The 14127-nt window shown below is 39.3% G+C and overlaps 2 protein-coding genes across 2 annotated transcripts; both read right to left on the reverse strand.

Moving 5' to 3' along the window:
- Positions 1-258: 258 nt before the first annotated feature.
- On the reverse strand, positions 259-5768 carry kcnn1b (potassium intermediate/small conductance calcium-activated channel, subfamily N, member 1b). Its single transcript, XM_053322785.1, has 9 exons — positions 4638-5768; positions 3803-4225; positions 3584-3679; positions 2857-3275; positions 2511-2658; positions 1937-2047; positions 1636-1763; positions 1301-1370; positions 259-643 (listed from the first exon to the last, which is right to left on the reverse strand). The coding sequence occupies exons 1-9, from the start codon at positions 5766-5768 to the stop codon at positions 359-361; spliced, it is 2811 nt and encodes a 936-aa protein (XP_053178760.1). The 3' UTR covers positions 259-358.
- Positions 5769-9363: 3595 nt separating this feature from the next.
- Positions 9364-13044, reverse strand: ccdc124 (coiled-coil domain containing 124). Its single transcript, XM_053322789.1, has 5 exons — positions 12968-13044; positions 11947-12124; positions 10224-10422; positions 10010-10115; positions 9364-9852 (listed from the first exon to the last, which is right to left on the reverse strand). The coding sequence occupies exons 2-5, from the start codon at positions 12103-12105 to the stop codon at positions 9648-9650; spliced, it is 669 nt and encodes a 222-aa protein (XP_053178764.1). The 5' UTR covers positions 12106-12124; positions 12968-13044; the 3' UTR covers positions 9364-9647.
- Positions 13045-14127: the final 1083 nt, after the last annotated feature.

A 14127-nucleotide genomic window follows, 5' to 3' on the forward strand; every position in this document is an offset into this window, starting at 1 on the left:
AAAGCTTTACAAACATTATCCCATATGGAGTTTTGTTGGGCAAGATGAATAGAAGCTCTCTTGACTAATGTATATCTACTTAGAGGTGACAACCTGGTTCCTGCACTAACTGGGAAAACTTGAGCAGAGGAAATGAAGGAATAATGGTCTCCCCTTCCTCTACACTCTCCTGACTGAGGCACTTCCCCCTCTACTGGCATTGCTCATTATGAGACTGTAGTTGTAATTCCCAGGGGAGATTGTGTGTAACTGTATGAATGTGTAGTAAAGCAACACAAAAAAGCGTGTATGTTGAGAAAATCTTTCCCAACATGAATGAAATATACAGAGAAAGAGGAAAAGCCCTGAGTGAGGCCTTTCAGCTATATGGTGTCTCTGATGTAGTGGAGCCTGGACAGATCTGCCTTGCAGGGACTGAACAGCACTCAGAGCTCAGGGAGGATGACAGGAAGTGGACACGACAGGCTAAGTCATCCAGGAAATCTTTTTGTAGCTTTGTTATTGCTTGAGAAAGCACAACGGGCAATGACTGCACACTGAGGAGGATGGAGTCCAGTTTCTCTTCCAGAGCCACAATCCTCCGGTCCAGCTCCTCACTTCGATGTTGCAGCTCTGACACCAGATCATACATCATGTTCTGAGTCTGCAGAGCAACAGGGAGGACAGTTTAAACATCTGACTTTATAACATGCTGTAGTCAGTTTGAACAGACATCACACTGAGCGGAGTGGGGAACCTGTCTTTCTACATTCTTATACATTTTATATACAGATACAGATACAGATTACAAAATTAATTTAAGGCAGAAATGAGAAAGAAACAAACAAACAAATAAAAACAAACAAACAAAGAAATTGATGTTGTTTGGGAAGCATATACTGGGTCCTCTCCTCAGCCACAGAGCTTGTTTGCTGGGATACTGATTTGTTTATGGGATTACAAATATAGGTTTTTCAGGAAGCAAAAGTAAATTGGTGATTTTATCTAAAAATACAAAAGAAATACATATTTCCTGCATTAATGTGAAAAGATAAGGATCACACCAAAGCAGTTCCAGTGCTGGTGCTGGTGCTGGTTCGCAGTCGGTTCAACTGTGAACCAGCTGAGAACCAGTTTGCTTTCCCACTGCTCAAGGTTCTTGCGGGGCCAAGTAATGATGCGCTTTGCGCAGTCTTGTTTGCTGTGGTTGTGCTCAATAACCCCACCCCCTTCCCCTTAACGTAACCGGTTCCTTCTACTAGTCCAGCAAAGAACTGGTGCCACTCTGGAAAATTTGAAAAGTTACTGTTTAAGTACAAACCTTTGCAAGATCAGCAACTGTGTTGGCCTGGTCAGTTAGTTTCCTTTGCTCCATTTTTACTCTTCGCAGTCTAAAGTTAAAAATGAGAACACACGGTCACTTTCGTGCCAAGTCAAATAAGTGCATACTGCCCTTTATCCTGTTAACTTGCATAAGTACATAATTAAACAACCCATCGCATATTTCACCATAACAACACTGAACATTTATCAAAAGGAAGGAAGGTGCAAGAACTGCAATGTCAGCAAAGTATATCTATATATCACTGAAACTGTGATGGTGAGTTCTGTTTGTCTTAACCTTGCACTCATTGATGGTGACGCATTTATACCTACTCGTGGATGGCTTGCAGGAATTTGCGCTGATGGTGGCGAACTCTGGCACGATCAATCTTCTTCACCAACTTGGTGTTTTTGTAGATGAGCCACGTCTCCCTCAACACATTGGCTGCTGTGTTTTTTATCTGAGGATGGAATTACATGTGAATCAGTAGGAACATGATAATTAGTTTGAAATAGGATTTTAGTCATATTTGTGTCTTGAGAAAAAACGTATTGACCCAAAATGGTCAAAAGACAAAAAATAAATATATTTCAATGAATTTATATTTACAATACGGTTTGAGCATTAACAGACCTTTTTGTAGAGCTGTGTATCCATCATAAAGTTATGGACGTGCTTCTCAGCTCTGGTGAGCTCTGACTTTCTTGCAACAACAGCAACCACTAAAGCTGTGCAGCCTGCTCCCTGAGGAGAAGAGCAGTGATTAACATGACTATAGCACACTGTGGTAAAGAGCATTACATCTATATGGTCAGAAATCTTCAAGCAGACATAATCTTGTTAATAAGGTGACACCATAATCCAGATAAGTTTGTAGTCAATGAAACAGAATGCTGAGTCAGTGCAGCTGTAAAAATATGTTGCAGCATCCAGAACATAAATGAAACTAACAACGTAAACATTAGCGTCACAGATGTTTTATGTTTGTATTAGTTTTCCACTTAATATTAGTTTGTGCAAATTACTTATTGAACTGAGACTTATGAATATGACGTTATTACAATGTATACTATACATTTAAACACTGAAAATGTTGCTACACTGTGGTTTTAGTAATTAAGATGGTTGGTTGGTATAGGCTACTTAGTGGTTAGTGGGTTTACTTTCCACTAGATGCCTGATTCTACTGCATCTTTACCAATCTCACCATGATTCCAGTTAACAAGCAAACTCCTTTTCCACAGTAGGTGTGAGGGACCATGTCACCATAGCCGATTGACAGGAAGGTGATGGAGATCAGCCACATTGCTCCAAGGAAGGTGCTGGGCATCACCTCCTGGGTATCATGATGATACCTGTTGAGACATGATGCCTGACTGTAAGACCATTTGATGTTAAAGATGGAAAGAGACTGTGTTCAGTTATACCAAGGAGGAGATTTAACAAGTAAACTACCACTGATTTGATTATTTCAAAACAACATAAAGTGGAAACTACACAAACCAATTACTGGCATGGAAGAAAAGTAAGTCCTAATGTTTTTTTGCTGATACCTCTCACATACACGCACAGTCCATGCTGCAATGATCCAACAGGACACACTGAAGACCAGCAGGACAGTGCCGGGACAGATGGTCATCAGGGTCTTCATGACAAAGCGGGTGTCAAAGTTGATCTTGTTGAGTGCCCCAATGCTGCGGGAGGATGCATCTGTGAAGAGCTTACTGTGGAGCAGCATGACCCGGCCAATCAGGTAGAGGCGCAGGAACATCGGCACAGAGAGGATGATATCGACATCAGCGTCCGCTACTGATGCTGTGTAGCTGAAGGCCAATCGAGCCGTCCAGCTCAACACATACTGGCCTGGGATCGGATGGATGGCGCAGATGAGGAGCTCAAACACAACAAAGAGAATCCGCTCAAAGGTCATAGCTATCCTCCAATCATCTGCCCCATTGTCCACCATGAAGAGCTGAAGAAGAGAAGAGAAAAGAAGAGAAGAGAAGAGAAGTTTGCTTTTCCTCTCATGTAAAACATTATTTGGTTTGTTAATCTTATTTCATGAATCTTATCCAGCTCATTCAACAGATCAAACAACTGTTGTCTTAGGTGTAAAATGTATGATTTTTGTGAACCAGTTTGTACCACAAACCACATGACTGATTTATCAAATTTTTCCAGTCAGAGTACAAAGAGTACCTGGTGCTGAGTCACACAATATTAAGTGAAAAAGGGTAAATGGTAAATGTGGATTGCTGTTATCATCATTCATCCACATACCTGGATTTCCCTTGCATGGTACATCACAATGAGTCCAAGAAGAATAGCAGTAGAAAGGCTTATCAGGCCTTTCAGAACATATGAATATATGGAGTCCTGTAAATCATGGAGACAAACCATGAATATGGTGATTGCAGCTTATTGCATAAACCTCAAAACATATGCAGAAATATATAGGCATAATTGTACTATGAATAAAGTAAATATAAAGAGGACTACCTTGCTGTAAAATCCCCTTGATAGCTCTGTCTCAATCACCATGACTATGATGCCAAACATCCCGCAGATCAGGGCGTAGTCGCTCAGCTGTTTGCGCTTCCCAAACAGAGCTCTTCGCTGACCCAATCTATAGCTGATGTCCTTGCTCTTCTTCTGTGGTACACTACCTTCCTCCCTGGTCAGGTTCTCACTGTTGGCCTTGCTGGAATCTTCTCTGATGACCTTGGAGAAGGTGTCCTCGAGGATGGCACTGTGAATAAGCTGAAGGGGCTGATTGTTTGAGTGAAGATCTGCAAAACTGGATCTCACAATGTCATGGCTGGTCAGCGGATGCACAGCATCTCCATTGACTATGTCACTACTTTCTGTGGTGTCGGAGGACAGAGGATGTTTAGGGAGGGCGGGTTTCGATCCACTGAGTTGCTGAATGTTTGTCTGAAAATGAAAGTTAGACAGTCAGCACAGGTCATGTAATTTTTAGTGGGATATGCAGCTTATCCATTTGTAAGGAGTTTGCATGAGGTAAGATGGAAGAGCACCCAAGACTTTCAAGCTTTGTATTCAATCTAGTTGCTGAAAATAACTGAGACAATAACTGAGATTTTGGTTGCAAAACAATGCAAAAATTATTTCTGGAGGAGCATTCTGTCTGTTTTCTGTTTTCTTGTTTCTTTTGCCATCTTTCAGTGACAAACTGGTAAGATGTCCACCAGAATATTCTGGATAGTAAAGTCCACAATGCAGGCAAAGACTTTTAACCATAAAAGTAAACTGCATGGATTTTTGAAAGCTCAACAGAAGATCAAGAAACTATAGCATTTTTTAAAGAAAAAACCTGTACCTGACTTTGCCGCTGTCTTCCTCTCTCTTCCACTAACTCCTGGTTGACAAGTGAACTGTACTGACTGGTCGAGAAGGATTGGACGCTTTTACTGCTGGCTGGTGTAGATGACCTCGTCACCTGTGGAGTGCTTGTCAGAGGGCTGTAAGGGAGATGATGGCACTTGAGGATGATGGAGGGATCTCCAGATGACTTCCAGGTTTCGTCACCACTTGCAGAGCAGTGAGAGTCTTGCTTTTGACATTGCTGAACCAACAGTGGCTCTTTACCAAAAAGCTCTCTCCAGTTGTGGTCTGCACTGACAGCGGGCTGTGGCTGTCGGGGAAGTTTCTGATTTGTCTTAACACACTCAATGGAGTTCAGAGGAATGTTGAACAGATTTGGACAGATTGTTTGGCTGCTGTCTTTGAGTTTAAAATGATTGCAAGGCTGTTGCTCTTTTCGACCTTCTTGGTCACTGCAGTGAGGCATGAAATTATCCTGTGGATGGTTTGTTGCAGGTTTCAAAAGATCCCGTTGGTTTGTCTGGTGTGGGACAACCTGGCATGAGGTCAAAATGTGGGTGCTTTGAGAGAAAATCTTGGAGTGTGGTGAAGATGAAAGGCCTCTCTTGTTTGAAACTCTGGAGAGGCCATCTTGGACTGCACTGTGTTTTGAGTGTGGTTGAAAACTAGAACCCTTTGAATGTGCATCAGGACAGGAACAACCACATCTGTCACTGTGGTTTGGATGTCCCACACTGGTGCCTGGTCTCTCTGCTGAGTTTGAATCATCACCTACCCTGCTAACCTGGCCACAAAGCAGCAGCCAGTCCTGATCACTCAGCTGCGATAAGGTCAGGTTTCCACTTTTCAGAGGCGACATCTGGGCTGAAACTCTGGGAGGACTGATTCCATTGGATCTTTCGTGGGGGGCAGTAGAAACACAGCACGGACGCGTCTCCTGTGGGGATGAAGATGCTTCCACAGAGGTCCCTGAGTATCGATCACGCATCGTCTCAGGGCTTTTTGAGGGGGGTGACGGACCTCCTGAGGTGCAATGCTCATGGTCCCCGTCACGAAAGACTTCACCTGTTGAGTCAAGACGTCGCGTTGCGTTGGTGGGTTTAACCAGAATCAACCTCATGGCATCACTGCAGGGCTGAAATAGCATAACACACAGACAAGCAGAAAGATGAAAAAGAAGAGGGTGATGACATATAACACATGTCCTGAAACATATTTGGATCCAAGATGTCATTGTTGAATAATGTGTCCACATAAGCCATCTATTCGAGTTGTTTTTTTTTTCATGCTTTGCCACAAACATAAACCAAAAATGAGCATGTGGTACAAAGCCTGTGCTATAAAAGGATCCCTGAATGACCTGGCAGAGTAGACACTACATTTATGTTTGTTGCTCATCATAGAACATTGTGAAAAAACGGTTAATTAAACATTTCACCTTAAACTGTAAACATGAACATTGTCTATTAATTCACAGTCCTGAGCCTACACACAAGGACTTTGTATCCATTGAAAAATAATTACTTTAATAAAAGCAACAATTTGTTAATCCTTGTGGTGTGCTCAGCAGGTTGTGAATGTGAAACATGTCAAAAGCAGATGTGGCCCCCCCTCGAATTTGTCTACTGGAAATGGAAATCAGAAAGGCTGAGAAAATTATACAGATCTGTCTTGCTGATTAGCTATTTTGGTGGAAAGAAATCAGGATATTTATTAGCCAAAAAAGTGGATTTTGTCCTGTCAACCACTTTCCATTAAAGAAAAAGCTAAATCACTGTAACCTAAGGCTGGTCTAAAAATATAGTGACATTAAAATTAAAAAATATAGTTTTAGATTTGACAATGTATGTCAATATGTTGAAAGACTCACTAAATTAATCAAATTAAATATTGCAAAATCATATATATCCAGTTAATAACTGCACAATCTAAATACAAAAAGGATTAATGACACTGCATCAGTGATCATCACAACCCCTTAAACTAACAAATGTAAGTTTTGGAAAAGTGCTGATCTTAATAACGTGACTGATACTGCTTACTATGTTGCATACAATACATTTCAAGCCAACTATAAATAAATACTAACACAATTATTAAGCGATTAGTTAATGGCAGTTTAAACTGTTATCGAATAGTTAAAGTCTTACTATAGTTTACAACAACCATCTTCCATTGGTGCAAATAATTATTTGGGTTTTCTTATTAAAAATTCTTCCCTCTTTTGCAATTTAACACCTCAATTATTATATTCTCTTTAACAAATAATCCATAAAACATGAACAAATTGAACAGCTACCACAGGCGAGCCTTACCTTCTTCTTCCTAATGTTACTTTTCTCCAAACGCACAGAAGCAGGTGACTAAGAGGAAGTGTGCCCCGTTTGCAGAAGAGAAGTGTTAGAAGAACAGAGTGGGGGCTGGACACGGATTGCCTCCTCCCAGTGCATACACTTAATAAAGGAGCTTTGGAGACCCTTTCCTTTGAAAGTAATGATTAGAATTCAACATGAAGAAAGAAAAGGGCAGCAGCAGCTGGCCTGCTAAAGGGTTGCCATGCAAATGGACAGGGAGTGGGAGGGTACAGCAACAGGTTAGGATACAAAACCCCGTAACATCAGACCAGAGTGTAAAAGCGGAACATCACACGTACATGCTCAAAGATATCCCTATAAATTGGGAGTGGACTGATTGGTTGCTCAGGAAAAGAAAAGGAACTGGTCGCTTTCAATGCAAAGTGGGAAATAAAAGGTCAGTTGAACTTGTCATTGAAGCGCCACGGTTCAAAGGCCTTTGCATTCTCTTATCTGGTCCCCCACAAGAGCCTGGTTGGACAAAGGCGTCCATTTCTAAATCTAGTTCTGAATGCATCAAGCCAGGGAGAACAAGGCCTCATCAGACTGTCCAAGAAGATCTAACAAATGTTACCGCAGGAGCAATGTTGCAACAGATGCATTGAGTTATTTTGACAAATACAACTGTTTATCCAGAAAAAAGTATAAGTCCATTTCCTTAGATGTTTAAATTCTAGATCAGTCAGGGGAAGTCATGCTCTATTCTCAACCAAGAACTTTCTACAGTGTAATGTTTTGTTGCAGTAAGAACAGAAACATGAAACATGACTTATTTCTTTCATACATATCATATAAAGAATACAAACTGAGAAACAAAATTGTTTTTCTGGATAATTAGCCATGTTGCGATGTTAAACTCTGCCTAATAACATTTGATGAGTTAACTATGTTTTACTCCTGTACTTGTATTATTTTATGTTATTTATACTTAGTCTGCTTTAGCTCAGTTTTATCTGTGCTCACTGATTCCCCACCTGGCAACAGGCAAGCCTACAAAGCCTGAAGCTCTGCTGCCTCAGCAGCTCACTATATGAATGTTGCTGTGCTGGAGAAAACCTTTGTGAACAGCAGCAGCACAGGACCACTGTCGCTGGCCATATAAATGATACCAAACTCATTGAGAAGCAACAACTATTGCCATAGGTGTTATCAAAAACTAAAAAACAGTTTTGGAAATGTTCTAATGCAAAGAAAAAAAATATAGCATTTTCCTAAAAGTTGATTTACCTGATTGGTGTCTTTGACATTGCCTTCCAACTGAGATGTTAGACTCTAAATATTAGGGCTAAGACCCACTTCTGTACTTAATACGACTTATAATAAGATTAGTGACTAAAACATTCATACACTGCATGCATGAGTCCAAAAGTGTTAGGCTAAGACCCAAAGTGCTCTGTCAACATGCATGTTCATTTCACCAGCCCTCTATATTTGTGAAGCGAAGAGGACCTTAAAGCCAGTGGACTACAAACTACTCAGTCAGGTGAAGGGAGGTGAAATTCAGCCATTGTGTATGACCTGGAGATGTTTACAAAAGAAATAAAAAGATCTTGATCATTTTGTTGAAATAGAAAAGACTCTACAGTTTGTTATGTAAACCCGATGGCTTCATGATAAAGTTTTTTTTCCAGTTTCTTTTTTTTTTTAGTGCATCAGCCTGTAAACACGGCTGAATTACTTCCCTTATTTCTACAGGAGTTGCCATACACTGCAATCAATTTTCTTTTTCTACATTAAACAGACTCTACTCCAGAGCATCGTGGGTCCATGCTGTCTGGCTCACAGACCCAAGAATATATCCCTGAACATAACTGACCCCCCTGTCATCCTTTTGATTATATGAGTAACTGTTTATTAAAATGTGTAGACAGATGTTTTATGCCTGAAGCATTGTAAGGATGTCTTGATAGAAAGCACACTGTTCCTTCAGGGAAAGACTCTTCATCCACTGGCAACAGTGGCTTAAATGCTCAAGGCCACTGTTTTTTGCCCTTTAAGCAAACAACCAAGTATTTTTCAAAGGGAGGAAGAAATAGGTTAGTCAGTCTCATCAAAAACAGTCACACAACACATTAACACGCACAGCTATTTTAAACTGACTGATTTTGCAGGTGGTCTTTGAGCATTTCTGGTCTACAAAACTAGAGTCAACTACTTGCTTGCATATTAGGTAGAATCTGAATTGTGAACCTCTGACTTTTTTATGAATAAGCAACCACGTCAGCAGCAGTTGGCAAAACTTCAGCTGAGAACAATTTTGTATTTAAAAGGGACACGAGATGTTGATGATCGAGTGGTGAACTTTAATAAGTTACTCTCAAAACATCTGGTTTCCCACCTTCCCAGGAGTGCTAGAAAAAAAAAGTGTAATTAAATTTATTAGATGCTGAAATGTCTCATTAGAGGCCATGCGCACAGAAATGATGATCAATTGTGACCTTGATTGCAGAAAATTATTTTCTCCTTGCTAGTGAATGGAACAATGAAGCTGAGTCCCCTTGCACAAGATATTGTTTCTGTGCGAGCTGTGGTGAAGCTTTCATCAGCAACACTCAGTTTTAGATGAAATAACTGAATTTTCCAATATAAGTCTCCAATGTGCATAGGCATACAGTTTTCAAATGGAGTTTTGGGGGAAAGCGCATTCACTTTGAATTGAAGGTGGCAAAGCGTTGGTTCAGGGGGTTTTCTGGCGCCTTCATCCACTCCTTCTTCAGCTGCTGCTTCAGCTGAGACAACCTCATGTTGGGGTTCTCCTTTTTTAGGCGAGGCATGTTGACCTCCTCATAGGCAGCAAACGCTGCTTTCACCCTCCGCTCTGGGTGGCGATCCAGATCCTCAGGTCCCGTGCTAGGAGAAAGGAAGGAAATGTCAACATTCACAAGTCACGTATGCTGTCATTTTACAGTTCTTAAAACATCTTCATAGTGATGGCAAGGATTTTCTTCTGTGGAGATACACATTATTCTGAGATGCAAAAATGTATGTACATGGCAAAATGTGGTACCTGAGCAGAGCGATGGCATCTTCTATTGTTCTAGCTTCTTCAGTTCCTTCCTCGGGGATGATTCTGTTCACATTCTCCTCCAGTGGAGTATCCAGATGACTCTTTTCTGTGGGAAGAAATGTAATTCCAAAAAAGACCAAGATGGTGTCATGGGTAAAAGATGTTTACTGGTTAGACCTACAAAAACAGCTTGATTTTAACTAGCACACTTTACCTTTCGGCTTGAGCTGCTGCTGCTGCTGCTGCTCCAGCTCCTGCTGAAGTGTCTCCTCAATTTGGGCACGAGTCATTTTTGCTGCCGCTGCAGCCTCCCTCTGGGCTCTGCCCTTCAGCCTGGCATTCTCCTCATCCAGAAGTCGCTGGTTTTCCTTTTTCCTCTCCAGAAGTTCTAGCCTCTTCTTCTCCTTGTCATCCTGCAAAGGGGGAAAATTGTTCCATCAATTTGTAGATCTTTTGTACTTTAAAAAACAAACAAAAAAAACTACATACATAATGACACCTGCAATCACTTTACTATTATAATTGATTCACTAAGTTTCACTAACTCTCACCTGACATCACTGAGGATGAGAAAGTCAACAAATCGCCTGCAATACTCCAATGTAATACTACAGAGCCGTTGAATCCTGATAAGACTGTCCACTGTGGTTATTAACCTTCTGCATGTGCTTGATAAGAAGTGGCATTAGGTCAAACTCAAACTCAGGCAGAGAATGTCTAAGACCTTGACAGCAACAGTAAGTCCAGCAAAATAATTTTACATCTACCTCTCGCTGAAGCAAGACTAAATCTGCTTTGTGTTGCACAGTTGTTATTTTGTACAATATATAAACTTTTATATTTACGTTTACTTCAAACATTCTGACCTTGTTATTGCATAAATGCAGATTAAATAAGGCACAGCTCATTTGCTCCTTTTTTATTTTTCTGTTTTGTAACTGCTTGCTACTACAATGGCCCATTGTTTGGCTCGGGCAAAATAACACTTAATCTTTTCAATTAGACTTTAAAGTGTGAGACAAAAAAAGAAGTTGGTTGTTTTTCCTTTTCAAGTGTGACAGGTTCTGCCAACTTCTTTATCTTATTTGTGTTTTATTTAATTTTGAAAGTATTATTTTTTATATTTTCATTATTTAAAGTTAAAAGTATAGTAACAGCCTGTAAACACATCAACTTAGTACAGCCCATCCAAGGAGTGACATAGGCAGGATCATATCAAAACCTAATCAAAAACAGCAAGCTCTTGAACCTTAAAGGACAGGTTTACAACAACAGTCTTAAAAAAACAGTCAGATGTTCATATGAACAGTGAAAGTGGTTTTCCTCACTGTAATCATTACTCCTGTTCATACTGGCTATTAAAAGATCCCCTTCAAATGCACTATATATGCAAGTGATTAAAACTACAGCGCCCTCAAAGTCATTTTGTCCAAAAATGCATTTTAAAGTTGATCTGAAGCTTATTTGATAAGCTTTAACAGTCTGAGTTAGTCATATCAAGTGGATATCTGCCACATTTACAGCATGAAATTGCCTCCTTGTGTTTCTTTGGACAGTGTTTCTGTGCTGAGCTGTGGTGGAAGTATAGTAACAAAAAGAGGGACTTTGGCTCTGAAAAGACTGTAAAGTTGAAAGATATCTACTTGATTTGATTAATATGAATGCGTCATATTAGCGCCAGATAAACTTTCAAATATTTTTTTTCACAGAAGGAAGCTTGTGGATTTTTTCCCCCCATCACTTATATTATAAGTGCATTACGAAGGGGTCTTCTAATAGCCAGAATGACAAGGAAGAATGATTACAGCAAGAAAAACCTATTCAATGTTCAGTTTGGCGCCTGACTGTTGTTTTAAGACTTAAAAAACTTTGAACTTGTCCTTTAAAGTGTGCATCAACACTTTGACTGAAAAGTTCCAAATTTGAAGACAGCTCACTTTTCTCTGCTCTTTTTTGAGTACATGTTTGTCAGTTTCCTGCCACAGAGCATCGTCCTCCTCTTTCTTCTTGCGGGCGTCTGCCACTGCCTTGGCCTCGGCCTTGCGAGCTCTGGCTGTGGCCGCCTTGGAGTTCTCGCCCTGGAACTTCTTTGGCATCCCAGCAGCTGCCCCTCAGCTGAAAGAGAGAGAGGAGCACACACAGGACACCAATCAGAGACAAACAGTTACAAGGGTTAGGGTTAGGTTTATCAAGGCTGAGGATCAAACTAATAAACCTATATTTTAATATAATTTTATTTGACAGAGCCAAAACCTTACAATCATTAATCTTACCCTACATGTTACTTTTTGGTTGAATGGTCACGACTCCATATTTGTTCTTGTTTGCATGTAACATTTGTCCATATATATATATATATATATATATATATACATACATATACATACACACACACACACACACACACACACACACACACATATACACATCTATATATATATATATATATATATATATATATATATATATATATATATATCTATATCTATACACACACACACACACACACACACACACACATCTATATATATATATATATATATATATATATATATAGACGAATATTGTACAACATGCATTTACATTTAACTGGCAACAACTCTGTACGACTTAATTATTTTTAGGTGTGTAAATAAAGTGACACTAGCCAATTCAACCTTGTTAAACACTCTTATATGTAACTGAAGTAAGCGTTTAAAATGTGGCTTAACAAACACGGACAAGTAAACAAAAACACCCATTTTTTGCGATGAGATCAATAATTTAAGCAACAATTTCACACACGAGTGCAGTCTTGCTCGTCAGTGTGGCTAGCATTAGTTAGCTACAGCTAGCTCCAGATAAACAAGCCTAGCTTCTTATCAACAACACGGTCGTGCTCTCTTTTAATGAATTCGCCAAAATGTAGAATAACAATTACAAGAGACGAGTGTTCAAGTTATAAACACGATTTCATACCAGTACGAGAGGAAAATCAGGTCGTAACTAGACGACAGTTGCTTGTTGTTTCGAAGAGGCATCTGACACCTCCTCTCTGAAACCACCGCGCACTCTGATGACGCAGGCTCCCCATGGCTGCAGGGCTTCCTCAGCTGTACATTTAGGAAATATTTACTACTACTACTGTCTACAGTCATTAGATTAGTGTGGAAGTCCAGTTCCGCCAGTGTGATGGGAAAAAAATTATGGAAGTCATTATATTGAGATACTTTCTTAAAATAATGACTAATATCTCAAAATAATGACATAGAATCTCAAAATAATGAGAAAATATCTCAAAATATTTATTTAGTGTCTCAAAATAATGACATAGAATCTTAAAATGAGAAACTATCTCAAAATAATGACTTACTGTCTCAAAATAATGAGAAACTATCTCAAAGTAATGACTTAGTATCTCAAAATGAGGTACTGTCTGAAAAATATTGACTTAATATTACTTAGTATCTCAAAACAATGAGGTACTATCTCAAAATAATGACATAGTATCTCAAAAAAATGAGAAACTCTCAAAATATTGACTTAGTATCTCAAAAATATGTACTTAATATATCAAAAGAATGACTTAGGATCTCAAAATAACGACGTATGACTTATTAGTATCTCATTATTTTGACTTAGTTTCTCATTATATTGACTTACAGGATTTTTTTTCCATCACATTGGTGGAAATGGGCTTCAATAGACAAGTAATACAAGTAATACTCGGTGTAAACTCGCTGTATTTGACTCAATGTAAATAAATGAAAAAAAAATTAAGTTTTATTCTTAAGATCCCCTCTTGACATTTTTTGAGACACAAACAAAATAATCAGCTTTGAATATTATTTTTTTCTGATATGGGTTTTAAACAAACATACAAACAAAAGATTAACCAATTTAAAAGGTTCAAAATTAAATCTAGTTTATATGACAGTATTTTTAGTTGCAGAAGTTCAACTGCTGGACACAAGATGTCTCCAACTTCACTTTTAAAAAAATTCCATGCTAAGCATATGTGCACCATAGGCTTCACTTGTGCAAGTTGCATAGAACATGATTGGCTTCTAAACAAGTTGTAAAGCTACTTATCAGGCTTGTGGGTACACATTTTAATCACAGAGCACAGAGAAACTTTA

This window comes from Scomber japonicus, chromosome 7 (assembly GCF_027409825.1).
Source record: "Scomber japonicus isolate fScoJap1 chromosome 7, fScoJap1.pri, whole genome shotgun sequence".
In the NCBI taxonomy this organism is placed as follows: Eukaryota; Metazoa; Chordata; class Actinopteri; order Scombriformes; family Scombridae; genus Scomber; species Scomber japonicus.